We start from the raw sequence: 25082 nt of genomic DNA, 5'->3' as shown, positions 1-25082 counted from the left end.
CAGCCGACAGTCCAATCACAGTAAATCCATCAGCTGCCCCTGATGTTTATGGTATATGAATACACACTACCTCCCCAAAGCACATCGCTGTAATGATTGCATCGTAAGCTTCGATGACCTTTCTTTTACAGTGGCATCCAAAGATTAGTCAGCCAAATATGCCTCAGCCAAAATCAATATCCCCCGCCAACTCCCACACCCCTCTAAACCATCAACAGCACTGAAGATCAGAGACACCTTACCTCCATCACTCCTTCCAGCTCTTAAATGCTTGCAGTCCAGGGGAGTGTGTGACCAGCGTTCAGTCTCATGGAAAAGAAGAATACAAACTGCTTAATTCCAGCTTGCAGAGACCATTAAATAGTGTAGTCCGTATCAGGTTGGTCCTGTGATAACCCTGAATGAAGAAAGGTTAATGGACTCTGTGTCTTGCTGAGTGTGAGGATTAAATACTTTTAAGGCCCTCTAGAGTAACAAAGTGCTGCTGAAGAAACCACCAAGTGCTGTTTAAAAGTAATCATTTGTTTTGGCATGATTAATCCATTAAAATTAATCCAAGAGATCTTTACATAGTGTACTATCCTGCAATTTCAGTCTTTCCGTCTCATCTTATCTCTCTATCAGATGGCAATCACTCTCCTGTTCCTTGTTAAGTCTCTAATACTTCCTCCCTACATCTTTCTCAATCTCTTTCTCGCCTGCTGTGACTTCAAGCTCTGTCATTCTCTCACTCTCATTTGAACAGTCTCTGTGAATCACACTTGTGACCAATCATCCAGGTTCTCAGTGCTTGCTGAGGAAAAGTGACCCACTGATTTCAACTTTAAGACACACAATGTTTGAAATGTAACTCAGTCCATGTAATCACTAAAATTGTGTTATCAGATATCTGGGGAGAAAGGCTTGTTTTGCTACTTTTTAATCATCTTTCTTCCTCCTTCAGGCTGAGTTGTTGCAGTGATAGTGACAAAACAGTGCAAATTAAACACCTCTGATTAATGAGTATCCCGTTGCTTCCACGACACACTATCCTTCTGTCTCCCTAATTATTTAACCCAATTCTCTCTCACTCTTCTTTCCTCTCTTAACATCTCATCATCTGTGCTCTCTCATGCAAACTCAAGCTCAGACTGCACAGACTGCACAGAGAAAGTCCCAGTTAATTAGATAGATTCGTCTCAGTCAGCTGAAGGTGACAGTGTGGAGTTTTGTGTAAACAGCTCCATAGATTTAATGTTTGAAATGAAATGCCTCTGAAGTATAGGCAACATATGGCCTCTTTAATAACAGCAAGATAAAGCACTTCATCCGAGAGGAATAGTGACAGTTTCAACACATGTGGGGGCTGGTGGCAATATCACCAGTGATGCGGAATCTGTGTTATGAAACAAAACAATTATATTTAGTCAGAATTAGACAGCATCAGATTTTCTGATGTAACTCATGTATTTTCTTGCTGTTGTTACACTATAACACCAAATTGAAACTTGGAACTATAAAGGAGCATCAATATGAGAAAGGATGTAAGGATAAAAAATAATGTGTGATTGGGGTTCCTCCTGTAATGGGTGTAATATTTCAAAGGCGCTCCCAGTTATGATAAGAGCTATGACCCAGTGGAGGGCAGTAAGATTAAGAAGAGAGAGTTGCCAGCAATACCACCTTGGATACTTCCTGACAACACAGTATTTTACATTGTTAGAAAAGAAGAATAAGGATAAAGAGTTTATGTTTAATTCACGTACCATACAGGCATATATTGATAGTCACTGCAGTTACATCCACACATACACAGATGCATCAGAGAATTTAGTTAATAATATGGGAATAATATTCATTGTTCCATATCAGTGTACAAAGTATCATATCAAAGGATCAGTGAGGGGCTATCAGTTTACACAGGAGAAATACTTGTAATATTCTTAGCAGTGCAGAGGCTAGTGGACACAAGCAGACCAGACATTTTGATAGCAGTACAGTTCAGTGACCTCAGACAGATAAAAAAAAAAAAAAAAAAAACCCACTTTGATCCAATAGATAGATTATTCTACCAAAGAACTCAAGAAATCAGTGTTACTAATTTTTGTTCTGTTTTTGTTCGTTTGTTTCATTATTGTTGTTTTTGAGTATTGTGAGCATTCTAATCCACACTCCATACCAGTTGGTGGCAGTAATGCACCAAGTCTGCCAACCGCCAATAAACTTCAAAGAAGAAGAAAAAGAAGAAGACACTAGTGGAACTATGGCAAATGACAAGGTCGGTCTCCAACTTTCAAACGTTAAGCTAAACTTGCACTGTTGATAATCGGTGTTACTATATCATTAAAATAATCCGTCTGATATAAAGTTTCACTCAACAGGGATCAACTAACGTTAGCTCATGAAGTCAAACAGTATGCTGGCAGGCTACTCTGAAGCTGTTGTGGCTTTACTGTTAGCATACTGGCTAACCTAACAGTCAGAGAGTTCGCTAATTAGTTTACTTACTTGGCTAATTAGTTTACTTACATTCAGGTTTATTTGGGGTGTTTTTAACCAGACATTAACAATCTGTAAAAAGAAATTTGCGAAATGTATGAATAAGCCTGTGGCCAACTGCTAACCGCACACCAAATTAGCTGATTTAACGGTACTAGTTCATTAAGAAATGTGTTGATGCTGAGAACGAGGAAAACAACACCTACAGTAATTGACAGAAATGCAGTTTCTCACATTGTAAAGTGACATCTTAAATTACAGGTCACAGCAGAGATTTAAAGAGGTATGGTTGACATTAGCCTTTAGTTTGCTGTGTGATCTGTTAATTGCCTGGAGCAAATGTCATCTAATGATAAACTAACTTAAAAATAGTAATGCTGCGTGCTTACTCGGCCTCCCAGGTGGCCGAGGGCAACAAAATTTGTTTACGGCAGACTTCCATTACGCACATCATTTCTATTGGTCAGACAACAAAAGCAATTTCAATTGGTAAACTTTCATTCGTTTTTACTATTGTCTGACGTTTTACACATTAAACAACCAATCAACTGTTAAAGACAATACTAATCACATGTGTAGAATAGATGTTGAAAATAATTCTTGGTAGCAGCTTTACAATACATCTGTGGTGGAATAATACTTCCTTGCCAGAGATTTTGTTATTATTTGTTATTACTTGACACAGAAAAAATGAAAGCAAGCTTATAAAACATGTAACACTAAAGGTCACAAACTAGATTTTGTTGATCCAGAATCATTTTACAAGATGGATGACGGATGATCTGACATCTTGTAGTTGCAGCAAGCTTTTTGAATTTCATCAAATTATATAGACCCAAATGACATGTAATAAACCTGGTACTTTTGCTACATATTAACTAGTTACCACCAGAACTAAAAGTACATTGGACAGGGATTGTAAATGTGTGATCAGGCAGTGTATCAGTGTGTTCAAAGATCACACATTAATCTTACATATGATATTATCATTAATTAAGCAACTTGTTGATACATGAATGAATTGATTATTTGTTAAACTGGTGGGTTTATGTAAAATATTGGTTTATAAGAGTTTATTAGGATACATACGTTTAAGTTTACGTGTTAACATTGTTGGTGCAGTCTTTAAACCCAAGTTACAAGCAATATTGTACTATGGTGAGATGTCAAGGTTTGAGGAAAACCCTGGTCAGCTCCATTAACCTGTTGTTTGTTGTGTGTGTATTTATGCACATGTGTGTGTAGAATCCCCTGGGACAGCTTAAGGACCTGGTGGAGCTGAAAGACCAGCTGGAGGACATTCAGAGACGGGTGGAGGATGAGATACAAGCTGGGGTTCCTCCTGTAAGTTTCACACAGGCACTAACATGTACATTCTCATGTTACTCTGCCTTTGATTGTGTTCACATGCCATGCAGGTGCAGTAACATGAAAACTGTACCAATTACCTGATTTGATCTCTCCTCAACTTTCTTCTTCAGGGAGGCAGTCTGCTTGCGTCTCCTTTCCTGAAGGGGTTTCTGGCTGGGTACATTGTTGCTAGGCTACGCTCTTCAGCATTGCTGGGTGTTGCCGTAGGAACCTGTACAGGAATCTATGCAGCACAAAATTATGCCGTTCCCAACATTGAAAATACCATCAAGGACTACATAAACAACCTGAAAGGAGGACGCAAATGAGAGGAGGAAAAGTAAGATGCAGAAAAGGAGGGGGGAGGAAGAGGAGTTTGCTAGTACATCTACATAATGGGAACAGACATGTTAATGTTACAAGTTAAAAACCTTTCATCTACACCACATGGATGAATGAATAGGAAAATTTAGAGTATAAGGTGAAGCTCATTCTTTTCATATTTCTTTTTTAATTCATCTGAACCCTTGTTTCATGAGTATGGAGAAGGGGTGACTGAAATATCTGTTGTAATTGACTTACTATAATAACATATATGTGGAAATGATCAGTTTATTTAAACACACAACACATTTCTTCGTTATGTGGTTAGTGAATTAAATTTAGACAAACTGCTACCATTAATAAAATCATCATAGCTGCTATAACTGATTTCTGATCCCAACCCTGTCTTGCCTGAAACTATATTATGTGCTTTTTAATAATTTTTCATACTTAATGAGACCATCAATGTCTACATGTGCAGGCCAGCGATGTCGGCAAGTTTACCTCCTTACTAAAGGAGCTTCACTTGAGAGTAGCACATCTCTTTTGCCTTTTTAACAGATAGAGTGTTGAGGTTCTTTCAGAGGAGCTGCTTTAGATATCTTGCCCTTGTTGGCGTCCAAAGTACAGTAGGAATTAGAGTTTTAGAGACATGTTTTGTTATCTTCTTTGGTGTCTTCTGCCCTCTAGTGGTCAGAAATCAACTATAGCAGCCTTATTTAATCTGCACTTTTATGCTCAGGGATGATGGAGCATGTAAAACATTTTCTCACCCTACACCATGTGGTGCATCTGTCAAAATCCTTCATGGTAATTCTTACATTGTTGAGAGGTGTCAGGGCTAAGTCTGTGGTGTCATGTGAAGTGACTTTACAGGCACAACACAGCTCTGCATGTGGTCATTGGTCAGTTTTTTCTTTTTAAATTATACTCCTCATCTCTGTAGAAGTTCCTGAAAAATCACACTTTATAACTGTAAAAATGACTCCTAATATGACACACTCCATTCAAAAATAAGGATAAGAATTTACAGAAATGTAATATTTCTCTATATTCCATCTCACACTGCTAAGAAAAAAAAAAAAGTCAAGAGCTGGGTTAGTGTCAGTCTACTGTCAATAGGATGTCAGATGAAAATTTACGCCAAAGTGTAATTTTTGTGCAAAGACGTAGTTTTTAATTGCACTTGGGAGTTTTTAGCAAAACAGGGTTAAAGTATTTTATGTAAAATATATATCATGAGTGCCTACTCTTGTCTAGACTTGATATTATCATCTCATGCCATGTGTGCAATAGCCTTTTCCTGATGGGATTTGGCTGCTTATTTCATATGCTGGAAACTAGTTGATCTTGCACTTCTATGAATTTTATGGATTGAACGCTGTTACTTTGTTTTGCTGAAATCAGTAATCTTGTCTTTTTGTCGCAGAAGTATCAAAAGAAAATAAGTGATATAGTGACATTTTTACTTACTTAAAATGTGGTGTCATTTGTACATTGCAGAACTGCAGAACACTAGTCTGAAAACCTAATTTATGGAAAAACAACTTAATAGTGGCATATTAAATAACATAACAGACAATAGAGTTTAGAGTTTTCTAAATGATCACCATTACAATTCACAGATTTTAAAAACTGAATGAATGGAACCATTTTATTTCTCAGTTTTCCAGATTATTCTCTCCCAGGTGTTGCCCTTGTTGGCAACATCAAGTGTGATTCAGCAGGTAAAATACGTTTAACTGTCAACCAGTTATATCTGTTTGAGTTTGATGGTTCAACAGGCACCAGAATTTTTTTTAAAAATGTTTTATTTTGTAAATTTCAGGAGGGTGTACTCAAGCTTTTAATCATTTTGATAAGAAAGTTAAGATAATCGTATTTTTGATGTGGATGTAGAAACCCAAAATATGTCTTGTTTGTAAAGAGAGATAGGTTTTAGAGTGGGTGTACTCATTTATGCTGTACACTCCAGCTAGATAACCTGTCTATTATTTGAAAGTTATATGAGTTATATATTTATTAGGTTTCTCTCCAATTAAAACCACATTTCTCAAAGGAAAAATATTGATTGATGGAAGCATGCTTATTTGAGAAAATAAAATCTTGCTTATGCATCTTTTTCTGCATATTACAAAAAGGAATAAGTTTCTATTTAAAGAAAGAAATGTACTATATGAAATGTAAAAAAGATATGTAATGCACTAAGATGGTTTTCACATGACAGCGACGTTAGTTTCTCCAGGTACTGTATCTCTGTCATTGAAATGAATGCATAGTGTCCACAGTCAGACCCGTGACAGGTATTAAGCCATAAAGAAGAAACAGATTTGAGTTCAGTCTGTGCTCGCTTTAGTTTTTACTTTGACTTTAACATGTATTAGAAAAACGTGTACTGTATGTTTGTTAACTGGAACCCAGAAACAACTTGTGCCTATTGACAATCATTGTGTTGCTGTCCTTTTATTGCATGCCAGTCTTAAAATTTTCTGTCTATTATGTGTTTGCATGTTTTCTCTTGTCCTTTAAGTCATACCTTTGTTCAAACACAAATGCTGTGGAATATAAAATATGACAGGCCAGTTGATGGTGCTTTATTTCACTGGCTAATCTAACCATCTCATCATCATGGGTTTTCACTCCTGCACATCAATGGAGATGTTTTCAACTTCAACAGTTTGAAATTCCATTGTGACTTCAAAAGAAAACCATGCTGAAACTGTCTTTAATAGCTTTATTTGGGTGGCTCCAATAAATGGGGAAAATACAGTTTACACTTGTCTCATTTGTTCCTGATTGTGTTCCAAACGTGTGACAATACTTACTATCATAGTTTTCATCCCTTTGGCTTTAGCCAAACTTTCACAGACTAAGTCATGTTCATTATCCAGTAATTAAATATATTGGGTCAGCAGATCTTAATTTTTCATTTATATTTTGCAGAAAAAATCTAGTTTTAACAAAAAAAAATCAATAATTGCCTTTTACAAACTTCCTAACATCCCCTTATTATTGAATTGACTTTGAACACAATTTGAATAAAAGAAAATCTGCAAAGCAATAACACTTTTCTTAAGTACTTAACACTTACTAGCCATCTAAAAACCTGAAAAAGATGTTATGTAATCAATAGCAAACACTCACTCACACTAATATTGGTTATGGATAATAAGATGATAGCAAGCAGGTAAATGGTTATAAATTTGGTAATTATTACAGAGAACTCCCATTAACTTATGAAGAGCTAAAGATATAATGGTGATTATGAGCTGACAAAGTTGTAGCATGTCTTGATTTGGAGTTGACCTGTTGCTGGTCTCTGGCTGAGAGTTCATCAGCTTCTATTTCCCCAAGAAACACAAACAGAAAACATATAATGAAAAAATACAAATGATTCAAATCAGCAACAGAAAGTAATTTCCCTTTTAAAATGTCCCATGTTAAAAGTACTCTTAACTGGACTGAAATAAACTGAACTGAAACTATAGCAGAGAGAGTGACATATATACTCACCACAGTATTAGACATCAGCATCAGCCAGAGTCAACATTGTGCTTATGCCGCCTACAAGACAGAAGTTTGACCATCAACAACACAGCAGCTTAAATCAGGATTCCAAAATAAGTGGTCTTTTAATATTAGAAGTGATTGTGATATCAAAATAGACACAGTGGATAGTAATGGGATTATATATGGCAGATTTTTTATACTCCATACAATTAAGTGGAATCTTTTATTTAGAAACTATCAAAAACCTTGCAATAAACTTGTGGATCCTTGTGGATCTGTTAAATTTTTATTTACTGATTGGAAAATACAGTAAAACTTTACTGAAGTATGGGTTTTTGATTTATACAGCATACATTAACTAAAAATATGAGTGCAGTACACTGATTCGAAACCGCACATTGTGTTGAAATGATTCCTTTTTCTGTTCTCAGTTGGACTTGGTGACCGGTTATCTCGTCTCACCATGGCGGACAGCTGCGCCGCATCTGGCTGATCCGTCCGTCAGGGATCCAGGGATCTGGTTCCCATTGACTGGGTCCACGCACCAGCACTTGCGCATGTAGCACTGCTGGGCCTGGTAGAAGCCGCGCTCATCACAGGCAGGGAAGAAACCTGGCACCTGCACGGGCTTCCTACCAGCAGCCTCAAGCTGGCAGTTGGTGGCCTGCTGAGGGACTGAGACAGGAGAGGAGTTAAATCACTGCTCTGTTTTGGAAACCTGGAGAATAGCAGAGTGACAATGTGAACAAAAGAATACAAAACATATGAGTAGAAAAAAAGGAGGATGGATGATTGTAATCAGAAATTATGATCAAATATGTTTACGTGTATACGTATACAGTAGATATATAGAGAACATACCAGTTTTTCCTGTGGTTTTGGTGGAAGACTCCTGCAACACAATCAGCGAAACAAAACAGAGAACTGAGAAAAAAACACATCTTAAACTTGATTTTACAAGAAAATGACAGGATTTACTACACTAGAGGAACAAGACGAACATAGTAGTGTAACTGTATTAAAGCTGGATGAATTTTTTTATTGTATCATAAAATTCAAAGAATATACCTGCACCCCCATCTTAAACAGAGCCTGATTGAAGTGACTGGGCTGTTCTATCAGACCATATTAGCTTATCAGTATCAGCATATTTGTCTAGTGATAATAAAAAATTGCAAATGGCAAAACATCACAGGTCCTTCAGAGAGCACGACAAAGTATGTGCTTTACAAAAAACAAATGCAGGGGATTCTTTCTCAGAAATGTTTTCTGTGTGTTTATGTAAAAAAACATCAACAAATATATTTTTACAGGATTTTTGAAACTCAGGTGTTACCTCATCCACAGAGTCATCCATCATTTCGGGCAAAGCAGCCATGGGCATCTGCATCCGCACTGGCACAGACACTAAAGAGAGAAAGAGTGACAGTGTATGTGAGAGGTTGACGAATGATGCTCAGTGTACTTTAGCCTCGTACATTCTGTTAAATGCCAACACTGCACAGTATATCCCTCTGAATCTGAACTGAATGTGGCCTCCTCACCAGATGTTCCCTTCGTCAGCTGTGTCTTCAGGTTGTTGCTCTGCTCCTCCAGAGATTTGATGTCATTCCTTTGGCTGAGGAGGAAGTAGGCGATCATTGCCTGGCTCATGATCAGGACACAGGCCAACAGGGTTAGACCTGCCACCTTATAGGCCCGGGTGGAGCGGCCACTGGAAAACAAGACCAGAAAGAAAGTGGGAGAAGATGTGGTGACAGGAGGTAGTGAACTAGGGGAGACACGTGTTTAATTTGAAGGACCTGTTGAACATTTACATATTAAAGTAGAATTGGAAGCAGAAGGGGCTCAGTGGTTGACCTGCTCTAGTATGTGTTCTGATAAATGATGGTCATATTTAAAAAGGGGGAGAAAACCACTGATATTTGATCTAGTCCATTGACAGGGAGGTCATGGGAACGAAATCCTTAGGCTGATGAGAGAGAGGAAAAGAGAGACAGAGAAGAAGAGGTAGATTGGAAGGTGAGGGAGGAGAATGTGCAGTATGAGGAACATTACAGAGGCTGATACTTGCCAAACAATTAGGGGAATTCTATTAAACAGGAACCCAAACCATGGTACGTTCAGTGAATGTCAACTAAGTGATGAAATCAGTTGTTGCCAGGTAGACACCTGAGTAAATACTTATTCCCTTCTTAGCACTCCTTCTGACTCTCCTGGAAAATCCTATTAATTCAAATGACTTGTCCTTTTATGCTTTTTAATCTCAAATAACTGACATATCAAATCTATGGTAAGTTGATAAGAAACTCATCAAATACAGTCTTGGTTGTATATGCTCATGAAAACAAACAACACATGTTACGATACAAGTTACAAAAACATCCCTGAACTATTAATGGAATTACAACCAGCTAAAATGGTTTTTGCAACATTTGTATTTCCTAATCTACAACTTGATGTATATTTCATGTTACTGTTGACAATTTTTAAATTCTTAAATAGACGGTTTTCTTTTTAATTATTAGTATTTCTCTCCAGTATTTCTCCATTTTTCACAAAGGTACTAAACCTGCTACAGATTGGTATTCCATCACTTGTTACAGTTCCATTATTGTTGCTCAGTGATTTTATAAGTGTAGATTGATTAGAAACAGCTGCGTCATTTGTTGTTCAGTGTGATGCACTGTGATTTACAAAATGGTTACCTGAAAATGAAAGTATATACAGTTATAGTAAATTGATTTAAACATAGGCAAATACTGTTATGGCTTGGTCTCCCTGATCAAACTTAAGTTCAATTTCAGGAATGGTTAAGACAAAGTTACATCTGCAACTGAGAAGAAAATATACACAGGAAACTCACTCTTTGTCTTTCTGTCACTCTTTCTGTCACTAGTCACTATGGACATTAGAGAAGTCTATCTAACTCATTTACAGTTGAAGGGACCTGCTTTTTGGTTCTCACACCTCTCACACCATCCCCTGGTGTTTATATCCCATCAAGACAAACACATAAATACACACATGATCCTTACCCCTGTGCTGGTGCTCCTACATCAACTGCTGTTTGCTGGCTGGTAGTGCCGATGAGAGGCTGGGTTGGGGTCTCGGGATCAGACATCTTCGCACAAACCTGTAAACACACACACATACACAATCATACAGTTTGTTCAAACAGATGAAATGTTAACATTCTGACACACACACACATACACACACAATTAGAAATAATACCTTGCTTTACGTAAGGTTGCAAGCTGTTTCACAAATATGAATGACAGAAGTCAGTATGGTTTTACCTTTATGGCTGAGGAGAGACAGAAGGAACTGAAAGCAATGGGCGGGGAAAAACCCCACACTCTCAACTAAAGTGTGTACTCTGGCTGGGTTTGTTTCACACTGAATTTCTGATTGGTTGCTCATGTTGACTCATCATCTGTTACTGGGGGCAGAGTATAAAGATCTTCAGCAGTCAAAAACAGTTGGGTTAGATGTTTTTAATCCCTATATCTTCTGTCTAAGTATGTGTAATTAATTAAATATTTGTTTAATATACAGGAACCTGATAATGAGAATGATTAGGAAACAGATTAAATCTCTTAAAACACTGAATTTAGAACTACTGTATGGTTGGTTACGATTGGTTACACATCTAATATTGCAGATTATTATTATTATTGTTGTTTTGGTATTAGAATTATCATTGCTGAGTAATATTTAAGCAGTAAAATCCATTTTATTTTCAAATACTGTCATTATTTCTGGGATTAGGGACTTCATTAACCCTGTGCTGACATCTCTGCATTGTATATCCTTGTTTGATATATAATAAAATTCATAATCTTGCAGTTGAGGACTGATAAATCTTTAAATCACAGATTCTTTAACTTTTTCTGGCCCCTCATCATGGCCCCTTATCCAGTTTTTAGATCCCACAATCACCAGCAGGCCAACAATTAGCTATCTTGTTGTTAAGTGTCATTATCATGTCTTTTCCATGGAGTAAATGGATAACACAGAAATAATGATAGAATTAATTTAATTAATTAATTAATTAATAATTTTTATACACATTTTAAGTAAATATGAACACTCTTTGCTTAGACTTCCCCATGACCATGTTGTCTTGCCCCTCTGTGTACCTAATCTAAATAAGTATATGTTCATGTAAATTCTGTGCCCACCTTGTACTTGCTCGTTTGGTCCACTGAGTTAGTCCAGTGATTTAATTTTACAAAAGCTAATAAAATTTTTGTTGTAACTGCTTTAGAATTATAGTATTTGTATTAGGAAGGAAGACAATATTTAGACATTTGACTGGTTCATGACATCTTACACATGGATACTACTACATTTTTCAGTCTGTACATACACAGCAAAATCTGACAGCATCATTGAGCTGTTGTAAATTGGTTTTGATTTGTTGTCACTTTTAAGGAACAAGGAAAGTTACAACAAATGAGAGACACTATTGAAGTCTGATATTTGCGAGGCTGATTAAAGGAAGTGAGACTGCAGTAGGTGACAAAGGGGACTGTGGCGAGACAGTCAAAACAAAACAAAACAAAAAAACTGCCTGAAGATTAGAGCTGAATACAGATCCTCAGCTGTGGATAGGGTTTGGCTTAAGTTACAATTAAGTTTTCTTACATGAATTAGATGAATTACTGAACTGACTGAGCAGACACTAATTTTGAAATCACCATCAGAGTGAAACCAAAACGAGGCAGAGATTTTTTAGATACAATTTTACTGCCAATCTACTGCAATTTACTCCAGTCCAGTGGGTGGTAGTAAGGGGAGTGTGCATTAACCTGCCATCTAAAGTAAAAGAAGAAGAAGAAAAAGCCCTTCATGATAAACTTTAGTCATGAGGAGAAGAAATATATTCACTGGTGATTTAGATGTCCTCAATAAAAATGTAGTAGCCCACCAAATAAATACTCTTTCTAGTGACATTCATTAGAAAAAAAAGCTTCGAGGATATCATACTAAACAATACAATTACAGTGGTTTCAAGTAAGACTATACTTTTTACTCTGGCACTTTGTTTCCTCGTTGTTGTTGTTATGTATGTATCTTTATGTTAAGTATTGTATGATCGTTTTCTGTGCAGTTAAAAAATGACGGTGACATCCCCTTTAAAAATTGGTGCCTTGCCCTTTAAGAGTAAGGACGTTGTCATTGGTTGAACCTATATTGTTGCAGGAAGCGGGGACTGGCTTGCTACTATTTCCAGCGGAATACCCACGAGAAAGTTGAGCGTTTCCAACGGCATAAAGGTACAACTTGTGTGTCAGTTTCGCAAATTATCTTTCGTGAAGACGGTGACATAAATGAATATGGTACGGTGTAGCGCCAGTCAGCCAGCTACCTTTGCTAGCGTTACCGCGAGGCGGCAAATTTGAAATAGCTAACCTAACCTTTTGAGAGCTAGCAAACATTTGCAAATTCATGTGTGCTTCAGTAAGTTCGGCGTTGCTGCCAAAGTTAGCACAGGTAAAATGTTCTTGCTCTCTGTTTAATCGTAATTTGATTAGTAACGACATTTAGCTAACGCTAGCTTAACTGTGGGTAACGTTGCATTTGCACCAGTTAACGCTAACGTTAAGCCGCTCTGATGTGAGTTTTACTATTAACATTATCATTGGGGGAAGAAATACACAGATCTTGTACTTAAGTAATAGTAGTAGTACCACACTGAAAATAGGCCCTGCACTGAAATTTCTACTTAAAAGTACCAAAGTGTTAACATCACAATATTATCCAAAAGTGCTCGTTATAGAAACTGCGTTGCAAGTAGAGTGAATGTACAGCAGTGGACATATAGCTAATTTTACAGCCTTGATGCAACGCTCGATAACTAAACATTTTTTTAACAGATGACGCGAAGACCCCGAACAACAACTGCCAAAAATGTGGTGTACAACGATATGGACTCTGACCTGTAAGTGACTTTTGTTCGTTAATTAATAGCAGTCATGATTTTGCAATAACAATCCATTTTCTGCAACAACAGCATACTGTATGTATGTTCAGGGTCATGGGCACAGATTGGGGTCTGTCTTTACTATTGGGGTTGATGTTAACAGTTTACAAGATTGCCAGTTCATCACAGGGCTAATAGAGACACAAACATAAAATATACTAAATAAAGCCGAAATATAGGATTTCTATATAATATATTATAATCCATTCATACTCTACTACCAGGTCCTTTTCCCAGACAAAGAGTAGTGATGAGGACAGTGAGGAATGGAGGCCTTCAGAGCCAAAGCCAAAAGCCACCAGAAAGACTGCCAGTGCCCCCGCTGCAGGGGAGAAGAAAGCAGCTGCCAAGAGAACTGCTAAACCAAAGGAGCCAAAAGCACCCAAAGAACCTAAAGCACCCAAAGTACCTAAAGATCCTAAGCCAAGGGCACCACGCAAATCTGCAGCAGAGAAAAAAACACAGGCCTGTACAGCTCTGAAGGATTCTGGTGCATCTGTGATGGCTGGAACAAAGAGGAAAAAAAATGATGATATAGAGCAGGATGATAAGCCTGGAGAAGGCAAAGGAGAAAAACAAACAGACTGTCCAGCGGGAGAGAGGGCTGAAGAAAGTGGGCCCAGTATCAGAATGAAGGAGGAGGTAAGATTGATGTCCATTTCAGTACTTCAATCCTATTTCAGAGTATATCTGCGCACACACACACACACATACTATAAAGAAGATGAAATAGAGTCAGCAAAATTATAACCACAAGTTATCATTTAAATTTTTGTAATTAGTATATTTTAGTTGCAAAACTCTCTTTTGTGTATGGCTGATGCTACCTTCTAACAAAGTTCATATCCCATCATTAATCTCCATTATTTTATCACACCTTTTTAAGAATCTGTTCTGTTGTCTTTTTCTGTTTTTCTTTTTCTTGTTTTCTTTTTTTTTCTTGCAGAGGGTGTCATTTATTGTCTCAGGAGCCCATGAGGCAGACGGATGGGCAGGCGAGGGATCATCGCTAGCTGGGTTTAGAGCAAAGAAGGAGGAAGTAGAGGAGGAGGATTTCACGTTTGATGAACCCTCTCTAAAGAAACAGAAGACCAGTGGTGCCTGTCTAGGACAACCAACTGCTTTACCTTCATCAGAAGCACAAGCCCTGAGGAATGAGCTCAATATGTGCTGGGACTTGACTGAGGTATTGTTGGGTTTGTTGGTGTGTTTTATGTGCAGGAAAGTGTATGTCTCTATTTTTGTCAGAGGGTGGGAGCAGTGCTGCTTATCACAGTGCCTGTCCCTCTCATGACTGATTGGCAGAAACACAAGCACAATGCCGAAATGTATGGTTGTTTTAAGGGTGCACTCATGAAGCTGCCACCACCAAATAGCGACACTGTTGCTAACCAGTTGACCACGCAGAAATAATAAGCATTTGATGTGGACATTATTATTTATTATTATTATTATTATTATTATTATTATTATTATTTATTTATTTTTTACCAAACTATAATTACCTTTAAAAGTTGGGTTCTAATATGCAAAGAATGGTACTGGATTGGAAATGTCAACAGATATTTTAACATTTTGCTTTTTTTTGCACAACACCCTGCTTCAAGCAGCTGTAGCGAGTGTGGATTGGTGGATTCTTATAGCTGAACAAACTAGTAAAATAAACCAATCAAATGATCCACCACCAACAGTGAATGAGATAAAGAACATAATCCATTATGATGCAGTCCTAATGCCAGAGACTCAAAGACAAAACAATTAGCTGTTTCTTTTGTACACTTGAATGTCTAAATTCTCCCTATACTTTATATGCACTCAAAGATACTGGCTGTAAGTTATGAACAATGGGCAAGCAGTTTTTGTCTATTGAATAGTTAATAATTTGTGGTTATGTGGGCAGTGTCTTACTGCATCCTCACTGCCTACCTGCTTGTCTTTCTCCTCAGGTGTTGTCTACCTTAACATGTGTGCAGCGGTGGGTTTGTGTAAACATCATTGCACTACTTCGTGAAGAGAACACCGTGCCATTCATGGTGCGCTACCGCAAAGAGATGATTAACCACATGGATGCTGATGCTGTCCGGGACGTCCAGCTTGTGTACGAGGAGTTATGGTAGGAAACATAAAATATCTTGATCTAACCCCCCCCCCCCCAAAAAAAAACTAAAGAAACTAATGCACCTTATCACCCACTGATACTCTTGCTAGCACACATTTAATGCATGAAGAAGCACATTTAGATACTGGGTTTTATATATGCAGCTGCAGCCATAAAATATTTTCTCATGAGCTAAGCAGGACTGGGTTCATTTCAGACAGAATATTTGACATTAGCCACTAGATGGTGCTGTTGGTCAAGCTTTGAGACCTGAGACTATTTATTGCATGTCAGACACACTCTTTATCTAGTATGTGTGTGTCTGTGTGTGTTTTAATTTTGCACAGTATGTAATCTGTTTTTCTTTTTATTTGTGTATATGTGTGTGTGCTGCTTCAGCACTCTGGCCAAGAAGACCCAATCTGTGATTCAGACCCTGAAGAAGGATGGTGTCTTGACAGCTGAGTTGGAACAAAACCTGAGGAGCTGCCGATCAGCTGATGAACTGGATCATGTGGTCAGAATCACATTTTTATGCAGATGCAATACCTATCATTCAAATGTGATTTTGAGATCCCATTCTTAGTTGCAATGTTATTTGTTCACACTTTCATCCACACCTGAATGAGTCTCTTACTCCTCTTATTCATTCAGTCATCTCAGTGTTTCTGTCTTTGTAGTATTCTCCTTATAAAAAAGGGAGTAAGCTGACAAAGGCTCGCAGAGCCAAAGCACTTGGCCTTGAGGTGGCTGCCTCTGCACTGATGGACACACCACACACTCTGGATTTAAGGGCATGGGTAAAACCTGATACTCAAGGTAAGACATAAATGTATACACTCAAAATGAGGAGTTTGGTAGCGCTGAAAGTTAATATTATTCTTGGACATGTTTGGAGAAATTACTGATACTAGTTAGCTTGAGCATATCACTTGAATTAGGGCACATACCTAATGATCACTGAATTGGTTTGACAAATTTTCTTAGCTTTGATTCAAGTGGTTTAGATATACAGATTTAGACAGACGTATCCATGGATAAACAGACTGTATACAATCACATTTAAATTGTGAAGAATTTATCAACACACACGTTTAAATTAAAGGTCCACAGGGGTACTGGTCTGAAGTACAGTACACATGTGTGTTTGTATGACAGGTCTGTCATCGGTGGAAGAAGTGGCTACAGGTGTGGAGCATATCTTGGCTGATATGATAGCCAAAGACCCTGAGACACTCACCTACGTGAAAACATTGTGAGAACATATCCACATGCACACAACATTTCAGATTTTTTTGTGATATACAGTGAGGCACTGTGCATTTCTTCTTTACATTTTCCTGTGTGTTTTTGTGTTTCATTCATACTGGGATCAAAGTATCTCTTGCTCAATACATTCCCTTTGCATTTTTTTTTCTGTGTCAGGTGTGAGAACAGTTTTGTGACCATCCAATCCTCCGTGTCTAAGTCGGCGGTAAAGGAAAAAGAACAAGAGAAGACTGCCCAAAGCCAAAAAAACCCAGGGGCCCAGCAAAACAAAAACAAGGATATTGACAAGTTCCATCTGTACTTTGACTTCACCTGCAACATCCAGCGCATCCAGGCCCATCAGGTAGTCATAGTCAATATCTGTCTCTTTGCACATTGATCCATCCATTCTGGGTGGAAAAAAAAAACACTATATACAAGCGACATTTTACATGGTATTGTATTACAGCCCAAGCCATTTCATCCAAAGCATGAACATAGGTGAAAAGACACATTTTTGTGGTCTGTTGTTGTGTAGGATTTACTGTATTTGTACACACCAGCTGAACATGAAAGAGATGGTAATGAAAAGCAATAACAGATAATGTTTCTCATTATTTCTTAATGGTGCATTTTGATTAATAATCTCTGCACTCTTATTGTCCTGTATCCTGTGTTTCAACTTGCCGGATACTCACACACAGTCACAGTCACACACAAACAAATGCACACCATCTGTTTGTGTTTGTGTCATTTCTGTCTGCTTTATGCGTGCCGCTTCTGAATGCTAGCGATGTCAGTCGCAGTTAGCCTTGTCTGCGCCTCCACATTTACCCCTCCTGTGCCCTGCTCTACCTCCTCTGCACCCCCTCTGTCCCTCTAGTGACTGGTGGGTTACTCAGAGTTGGTCTCGGGCCCCATGTGTCACCACAGCTCCCATCACCCGCTGCCTCTCTGCCACACCACACTCCCTGGCACTCGTGCTTTGCCCTACAGTCATACAATCACATACACATACATGCATGCACACACACTTGCTCACACACAAGCACACCCTGCAAGTCCCCTCATTCTCTCCTCTTAACATATGTGACATGTCCCCTGCCGACATGCCATTGGATTAGGAAGCTTTGATTGACAGGCGCTCTCCTGTAGTGACAGCTACTGCTGCTAGGCCCACAGGCAGACGGAAGGATGTGGAGATGGTGTGGGGGCGGTAAAGGGAGGGAGAGAATGAACAGATGAGCGATGTTGAGGTGCGTCCGTCACTTATCTCTCTCTCGCTATGCTCTGATCTGCCTCCCTCTCCCTCCCTCTTTTTCTGACTAAACCTCAGCCCTCCAATCCCCTCCACACCTCCCCTTTCCCCCTCTCCTCTCCTGTGTATGCGCGAGGCCTTTAATTTGATGACTCGCTTTTGTCACGGAGTGTTAATCCACAGGCTGCTGTGACCCTGCTAGCTGTCGGATTCCGGCTAAAATGAACCTTTTCTAGCCGTCAAGTCTGCGGGAAGGGGGAGCAGGTGGAAGATGTGTTTTGACAGGAGGCATGTGTGTGAGCACACACTTGGCTGTTTGTTAAAGGAAAAGGATGGGGCATTGTATAAAGGGTGCAATAAAGAGTTGGTCCAGTGAACATGCAAGTTCACCTGTAGATTGTTAAAGCCAAGACATACAAAGACATGTTTTGTAAAGCCAGTGGTAAGACTAAAGAAGGATGGAACATGAACATTCAGTGTTCATTGTCTGCTTCAAATGCACTTTGGGAATGGAAATATGGATCTGTGACTAATGCTGAATTTCATTTTCACTTCATTTGCCAATTATTTTTCTTGGCCTAAAACCCAAAAATATGTATTTTACAATTGCACAAGAAAAAGAGAAGTGGATTATTCATGTAATATAGAAACTGTAACCTGTAGATTATATGAACTTTTTGCTTGAAAAATGACTTAAGCGATTAATAGATTATCAGACTGGTTGAATTTACTAATCATTTCATTTAGTTAAAAAACATTTTTTATGGAATGTAATAAGTCCCCCATTGTATGCCTTTTTAAGAATTCTGTAAAGTTTTAGAAATTCATTTAAAGTTAGTGTATACAAAGCTCTGGTATTCGGAATGTCTTAAAGCACAAGCCATGTGACATATCTAGTTGAGATGCCTAGCTATGATTTAATCCTATCAGATCTGATTTGAGGTCTTCTTCGAAGGATACACATTTACCTTATAGCTATTAGCAGCTGGTATGTGCTTGAGTATGCCAGGGCTGATTTGTTCAATGTGCAATGGGCTACTTTTAATGCGATTTGTGTTGTTATCAAATGGTAGTTTAACGCTCCAGTCTGGGGCCCCCCTGCAGTGGAGCTTGAGTAAATGGAGCCGTTTCATCAATTAAACACTCTCTTTTGATGGACAGGTGGGAAAAAGCAAGTTTATTTGAACGATCACCCACTCACACAAATACTTTTTTATGTGTGTGTGTGTATTGGTCTTTAGAGATCCTAATAAGATGTGATAATTTGGTGCTACTTTGTGAGTTACACTGGTGTTAAGTTTAAAAGAATTTAAAACAACATGTATTAGTTATATTTTTGCACATCATGATAAAAATGACATCTTTTTCATTTTGCAAGTGGGGGCCACACTAATAAATGTACATATTTATAACATAGTTTTAACTTTTTAAATCTGTGCTTCTGGTCTGTTTAATCCCCTTTCTGCCTTCTTGTTAGTGATATTTAGTATTGACAACTAAAATGATGATTTGACCATATTTTTTACTATGAAGTACAACAGTGCTAATTGACATGTTTTTCTTTGTCCCTCTTCATTCTAATCTGAAGTTGGTTGTTCATAACATCCATTAGTCCCCATGCTGTGTGTTTATTTTTGGATAGAATAAGATATTGTTTATCAAGAGGATTTTAGGCTCAGTTTAGCTTTTTTTCCCTAACACTCTTGCACTATTACAGCTAAGCCTTACCTTTTAGAATAAGGGAATCTGCTGACTGCTGTTTTTATTTGAGTACATATACCACTCTTATACGGTGTGTCAGCATGTGTGCAAGTCTGCTGTGACTCTGTGTGTGTCACTGTGTGTGTATCTGTTTGTTTAGTCCTGATATGTTGGATGGTTAGATGTGTTGATGACAGTATTCCTCTAAAGAAAGGGTGAGAGAGACAAGGAGACAGATAGAGAGAGGACGGTCGTTGGCTGACTGCCCTCCCTTGGGGGGCTGGTGGAAGGATGAAGGGGCGTCCAGGAAAGATGGTCTGTCTGGTCTTGTCAGGGTTTGGCCAGCACTTGGCTACCTGTCACTCCTGGCCCATCTTAACACACAAACACACACTTCTCCCTCTGTCTCACATCATCCTTCCTTTCAGATCACTCACTGTCTCCCACCAGTGACCCAACCCAGGCAGAAACTGAGAGACGTACAGATAGACACTAGGTTATTTATCATCAGCAAGGACAGTGGCCAGCTACTAAAGAAAATAGAGCAAGGACACAGATGTTGGAGCTGTTGGAGACTTTTCACTACAGTTAGTCAGCCAGGCAAATAGAATATTAATTTAGTATTTTTTGGTAGTTAAATTACAGGGTGCACAGCAAACATTTGGGTTCAGGTTAATGGCTTTGCAGCACTGCTTAACTCATGCTACATATGTCGAGTTCTCAAATACTTCATTCCCACATTCAACAAGAAGAGAGCATACTAGGTGAAGTGTAGGAATCATCCTGGAATGACAGTCATGCAGAGACTGCATGTCATTCATCATTACACAACATGATCTTAAAATGACTGAACGTTTAAGCCTGAGAAAACAGATGTAGCAAGGCTGTTTTGTATTTACCACTTTAATTTCACTCATGGGCTTTTCCAGATGTTAAGAGAGTCCAGAAAGAGCTGTTGATCTTCCTTCCTTGGACAGCATGTTCAACTTCAGTGCTTTGATGAAGATTGTTTGAGAAATCTCATCACAGTCAGAGCAGCAGCCTGGGGCAGGAACATGCCAACAGAAGAGAAATTTAACTTTCATCATAATTCAAGCAAGCTCGCTGCATTAATTCTTGCCTCCGCCATGCCATTAGCTGTGGGTTTTTTTTTTTGTGTGTGTATGTGTGAGTCGCACATGGGCGCAGTACATCCGAGGGTGCTGCTGAGCGGTAATGGCTGTGGCACCGTGTGTGTGGGCGCGTGGGTGGGGGTAGGCCTCGCGGTCTCTGTGCTGATGGTGGCATAGTGGTGGCATTTGTCAGCTCGCTTCTTCCGCTTGGGCTCCAGATTGACGTCTTGTTTCTTGGCCCTGTTCTTTGGCGGGCTAAAGGTTCCCCACTGAAAAGGTCAGACACTTACTACTGTCCGCTTAACAGCATGTAACCGTTCCTCTGAGGGGGAACCACCACACAACATAACAGGCCTGGCCACAGGATACACTCCTAGGCTCATCACTTTTACACGTGTGTGGAGAAGTAAAAGATTTTGTTTTTGTGATGTGTGTAGAGGTTTGAGAGCACATGTTTTCTACATGCTGCATATACAGTAACCTTGTCTAACCCAAACTAAGTCCTGTGTGTACAAATAATGATATAAATTTTAAATCCTTCTTTCTTAAATATTGTGAGCATGAGGATCATCACATTTAGATTTTTATGCTTACAGTTGGGCAAATGACGAAGAGCTTCTATGTTTTTCTATAAAGAAATACAATCAAATTTTGACCTGTTGAAGCAAATTAATCAAACTACAAATATAACGCTAGATATGGATATAGGAGTCACATAATCATTATTGTAACCGTTTATTTTTGTGACCTGTGGAGGTTATGAGTTTTTGGGAGGCAGTGGGCCCTTCCTCCTTGTGCTCATGTGCACCTGTGCACATTGTTGTTATATTGCATTAACCAGAGGAAATTTGTGTGTATGTGTGTACTTGCTTTCATGTGTGTACGTGCACAGACCCTGGCTATTAACCGAGGGGAGAGTCTGAAGATTTTGACAGTGAAGGTGAACATTCCAGACAGGGTGAAGAGTGACTTCACTAGGTGGTGCATTAACATCAGGTCAGAAAAGCAATAATATACACACACACACACACACACACACACACACACGCTCATTCATGTGTCGAAGGCTGAGATAGCCAGATTCATATAAGATTACGATAATGGAGTCGTTTTCTTTCATGTATGAAAGTGCTACATACTCTTATGATGCATACAAATATATGGAGAGATCGTTCATTTTGATCTGTGGCTACTCCAAGACAATTGGATGGAGGTTGACAATATGATTAGCAAAACAACTGCAGATCCTTCTTTAATGAAAATATTCAAATGGCAGGTATTTGGTATTAAAGGCTCTATAGTAAATTGAAATCTGAGTGGTGCTGAAATGCTGAACATGAAATTGCTTTTCAACATGACAAACATTAAGGTTCCTCACTTTTATACAGTCCATTCACTGGTCAAGGTTTGTTCCTTATGTTACTTTAGAGGAGATTTTACCTTGAGAAATAATTGAATGAAAAATAGAGCAAATAATTCATAAAGGATTTATATGCTTCTTTCAACATAGTACATTTAGAAGCAAGGCTTCAAAAAATATTTTCTGTGTAGAACTCTTATATTGGTTTGAATTGCTACACCATTTATTTTAATCACACTTAAATATGCTTTTGATATATAAATCAGAGAAAAAAAAAATCTATAACATATTAAATGTTTTGCATTTATAAAACAGGACATTTAAAATATGTGAAGCACTTTGTTGACATATGTACTCAGTCAACTTCATCATGCACAGATGAAGATTAAGGGAATAAAATTGCACTTAATATTCAATGATGAGGCTGTGTTATTTGTCTGTTAGTGTAACACCAAATTTGCAACAACTCAATTCTGTTCAGTTTTTTTTTACTTGTATAGAGCCAAATCATAACATACATTATCTTGAAGCACTTAACAGAATAAAGTCAAGAGCTTACAATATTATAGAACAAAACCCATCAGTTCCTACTGTAAGCAAGCACTTGTTGACAGTGGAGAGGAAAAAAACAGAACCAGAGTCAGGGTGGGTGGCTGTCTGCCTCGACTGGTTAGGGTTGAGAAGAAACTGGGGGGAGAGAAGAGAGAGAGTGACCAGGAACAGCTGTATTCTCTGTTGTATCTAAGCACTGTCAGATTAATTGTTATAATGGTAATACTAATAGTGATACAAGAACACTCCATCTGAGTGAAAATACAATATAACATATGATATGTTTTCCTGAGGTGGAGAGAGTCAGTTTGTAGGTGAAGTCACATCTGCTTTTATAGATTGTATTTATAAAAGTAGCAAAGTAGTTGAAATCATCCTTAGACAAAAAAAGAAAGCTTTTTTTCTCCACTATTTTATTGCAGGTGGAGGCCGAAGACGTTTGGAAGAGAAGAGCTTCGTGCAATCATCAGGAATGCAGTAGAGGACTCTTATAAAAGGCTTATTATGCCCTTCCTCACAAGGAGTTACAGGTAGTTTAAGTGTGTTTGTGTGTCAGGTCTTTTCTTCCTTTGATGTCCCTTTTTTCCCCATCTCTCTCGTCGCACTCTGTAAATCCTTTTCCACTTTTATTTTTCATTTCTTTTTACCCTCGCCATACAACTAACACCTACATATTTCGCTTCACTCTGCTCTCTTTGATGACTCTTTTTGTCGATATTCACTCCTTTACCCATCTTTCGCTCCATCTTCTTGTCTCTCTCTTGCATTCCCTCTCTTTAGGACCAAGCTGACAGTTGCAGCAGAGAAAGAGTCGATCGCCATGTTTGTGCGGAACCTCCGTCAGCGCCTGTTGGTGTGTCCAGTCAGGGGTTGTGTCATCATGGGTGTGGACCCTGGCTTCAGACATGGCTGTAAGCTGGCAATCCTCTCCCCCACCAGTAAGTAAACAAATAGTCTACTAGACTCATGTGTATTTGGTCAGTATTCACTTGAACAGGCACATTTATATTATCACTCACCTACTTTTGCATCCAGGATTTTTTGAGTTATAAAACTCTTAAGCATACTCATCCATAAGGTCGCACCCTCTTTACTACACTCAACTTCATAGTGCATAAAATCATGGTGGCGCAGCTTTGTTTGAAAGGCTGCGCTTGTTGACCCATTGAGGTTGACCGCAAACACAGGTTTATTCTGTACCATTGTGTAATCTAAGAGGAGTAATATGAAGTACACCTCTTAGGCCTCAAATATGTTATACTAACTTGACTTAAGGCTCTGCTTATGCATACACATTTTGACTAATAGTAGTACAGATTTATAGGGTCTGACTGATGAATGGTTTCTATTCACCCACAACCAAACCATTTGCCATGTTTTTATTAGTGGAATTGTTACATTTCATCAACAGTATTCATCTGGTACTTATAGCCACATATTCAGAGATTATCTACTCCATAATGCTAAATTGAAGTGCTCCTGCCAATTCATAGCTAATGGGCTATAATTGTCCCATCAACATCAGATAGACATCTCTTCATTATGTTACATCAATCATTTGATTAAGCAGTAATGAAGCCAAATATTTTGTGTGAGAAGATGCCATGTAATCAGTCACTACTAGACCTGTTATTACCACTAAGGTGTGTGTGCATGTGCATGTCAGAGACTAGATGCCAGTTGGCATGACCCTGGTGGGTGGATTATGTGCGTGTGTGTGCGATTTTTGTGTGCCTACTGTACTGCACTGTATGTCTCAGCATGTCTCACAGTGGGTTTGGCTTCACACTGAGCAAGGGTAGGTTCCACCCTCTGGGTGACTGATTGTGTGACTACAAGTCACGCTGACACACTTATAACAGACAGACACCGGCATGTATCGCGTGTCAGGCTGAGCATGGCCTGGTCACAGGTTTGGTGGGTCCTGGTTCACGTGACCTCCTGTTAGTGCTGTCCATTCAGATCTGCTTTAAGGAAACGGGGAACTGGCAGGGCCTTGATCTCCTATGGAGGCTTATACAGTGCAGATGTTTAGTTCATATGTTATTGAATTCATCTGCAGCATTGCTGTCTCATTAGCATAGAGTAAAGAGACATTA

The 25082-nt window shown here is 38.7% G+C and overlaps 3 protein-coding genes across 4 annotated transcripts in view; 2 read left to right on the top strand and 1 right to left on the bottom strand.

Moving 5' to 3' along the window:
* The first annotated feature begins 2101 nt into the window (after nucleotides 1–2101).
* LOC127143388 (SLC35A4 upstream open reading frame protein) lies at nucleotides 2102–6926 on the top strand. Its single transcript, XM_051076464.1, has 3 exons — nucleotides 2102–2257; nucleotides 3724–3822; nucleotides 3960–6926. Exons 1-3 carry the CDS (start codon nucleotides 2174–2176, stop codon nucleotides 4155–4157), a joined length of 381 nt encoding a protein of 126 aa, XP_050932421.1. The 5' UTR covers nucleotides 2102–2173; the 3' UTR covers nucleotides 4158–6926.
* On the bottom strand, nucleotides 6873–11032 carry cd74b (CD74 molecule, major histocompatibility complex, class II invariant chain b). Of its 2 annotated transcripts, none has more exons than XM_018695267.2 (8): nucleotides 10900–11032; nucleotides 10701–10798; nucleotides 9207–9376; nucleotides 8999–9069; nucleotides 8524–8554; nucleotides 8125–8337; nucleotides 7666–7716; nucleotides 6873–7493 (listed from the first exon to the last, which is right to left on the bottom strand). In XM_018695267.2, exons 2-7 carry the CDS (start codon nucleotides 10784–10786, stop codon nucleotides 7673–7675), a joined length of 615 nt encoding a protein of 204 aa, XP_018550783.1. In that variant the 5' UTR covers nucleotides 10787–10798; nucleotides 10900–11032; the 3' UTR covers nucleotides 6873–7493; nucleotides 7666–7672. The 2 variants fall into 2 exon arrangements, with proteins under 2 accessions (XP_018550783.1, XP_018550784.1); XM_018695268.2 differs by having other exon boundaries at nucleotides 10965–11016.
* A 1832-nt stretch (nucleotides 11033–12864) lies between these two features.
* Nucleotides 12865–25082, top strand: part of LOC108896231 (S1 RNA-binding domain-containing protein 1-like) — a 50683-nt gene continuing 38465 nt past the window's right edge. The window contains 12 exon segments of the mRNA XM_018695265.2: nucleotides 12865–12947; nucleotides 13548–13612; nucleotides 13879–14296; nucleotides 14601–14840; nucleotides 15601–15767; nucleotides 16152–16269; nucleotides 16433–16571; nucleotides 16911–17007; nucleotides 17178–17364; nucleotides 21964–22067; nucleotides 23406–23513; nucleotides 23764–23921. Coding sequence (XP_018550781.1) covers nucleotides 13548–13612; nucleotides 13879–14296; nucleotides 14601–14840; nucleotides 15601–15767; nucleotides 16152–16269; nucleotides 16433–16571; nucleotides 16911–17007; nucleotides 17178–17364; nucleotides 21964–22067; nucleotides 23406–23513; nucleotides 23764–23921 — 1801 coding nt within the window. The 5' untranslated portion in view covers nucleotides 12865–12947.

This window comes from Lates calcarifer, linkage group LG16_LG22, assembly GCF_001640805.2.
Source record: "Lates calcarifer isolate ASB-BC8 linkage group LG16_LG22, TLL_Latcal_v3, whole genome shotgun sequence".
In the NCBI taxonomy this organism is placed as follows: domain Eukaryota; kingdom Metazoa; phylum Chordata; class Actinopteri; family Centropomidae; genus Lates; species Lates calcarifer.
This window is presented reverse-complemented; position numbering and strand designations above follow the sequence as displayed.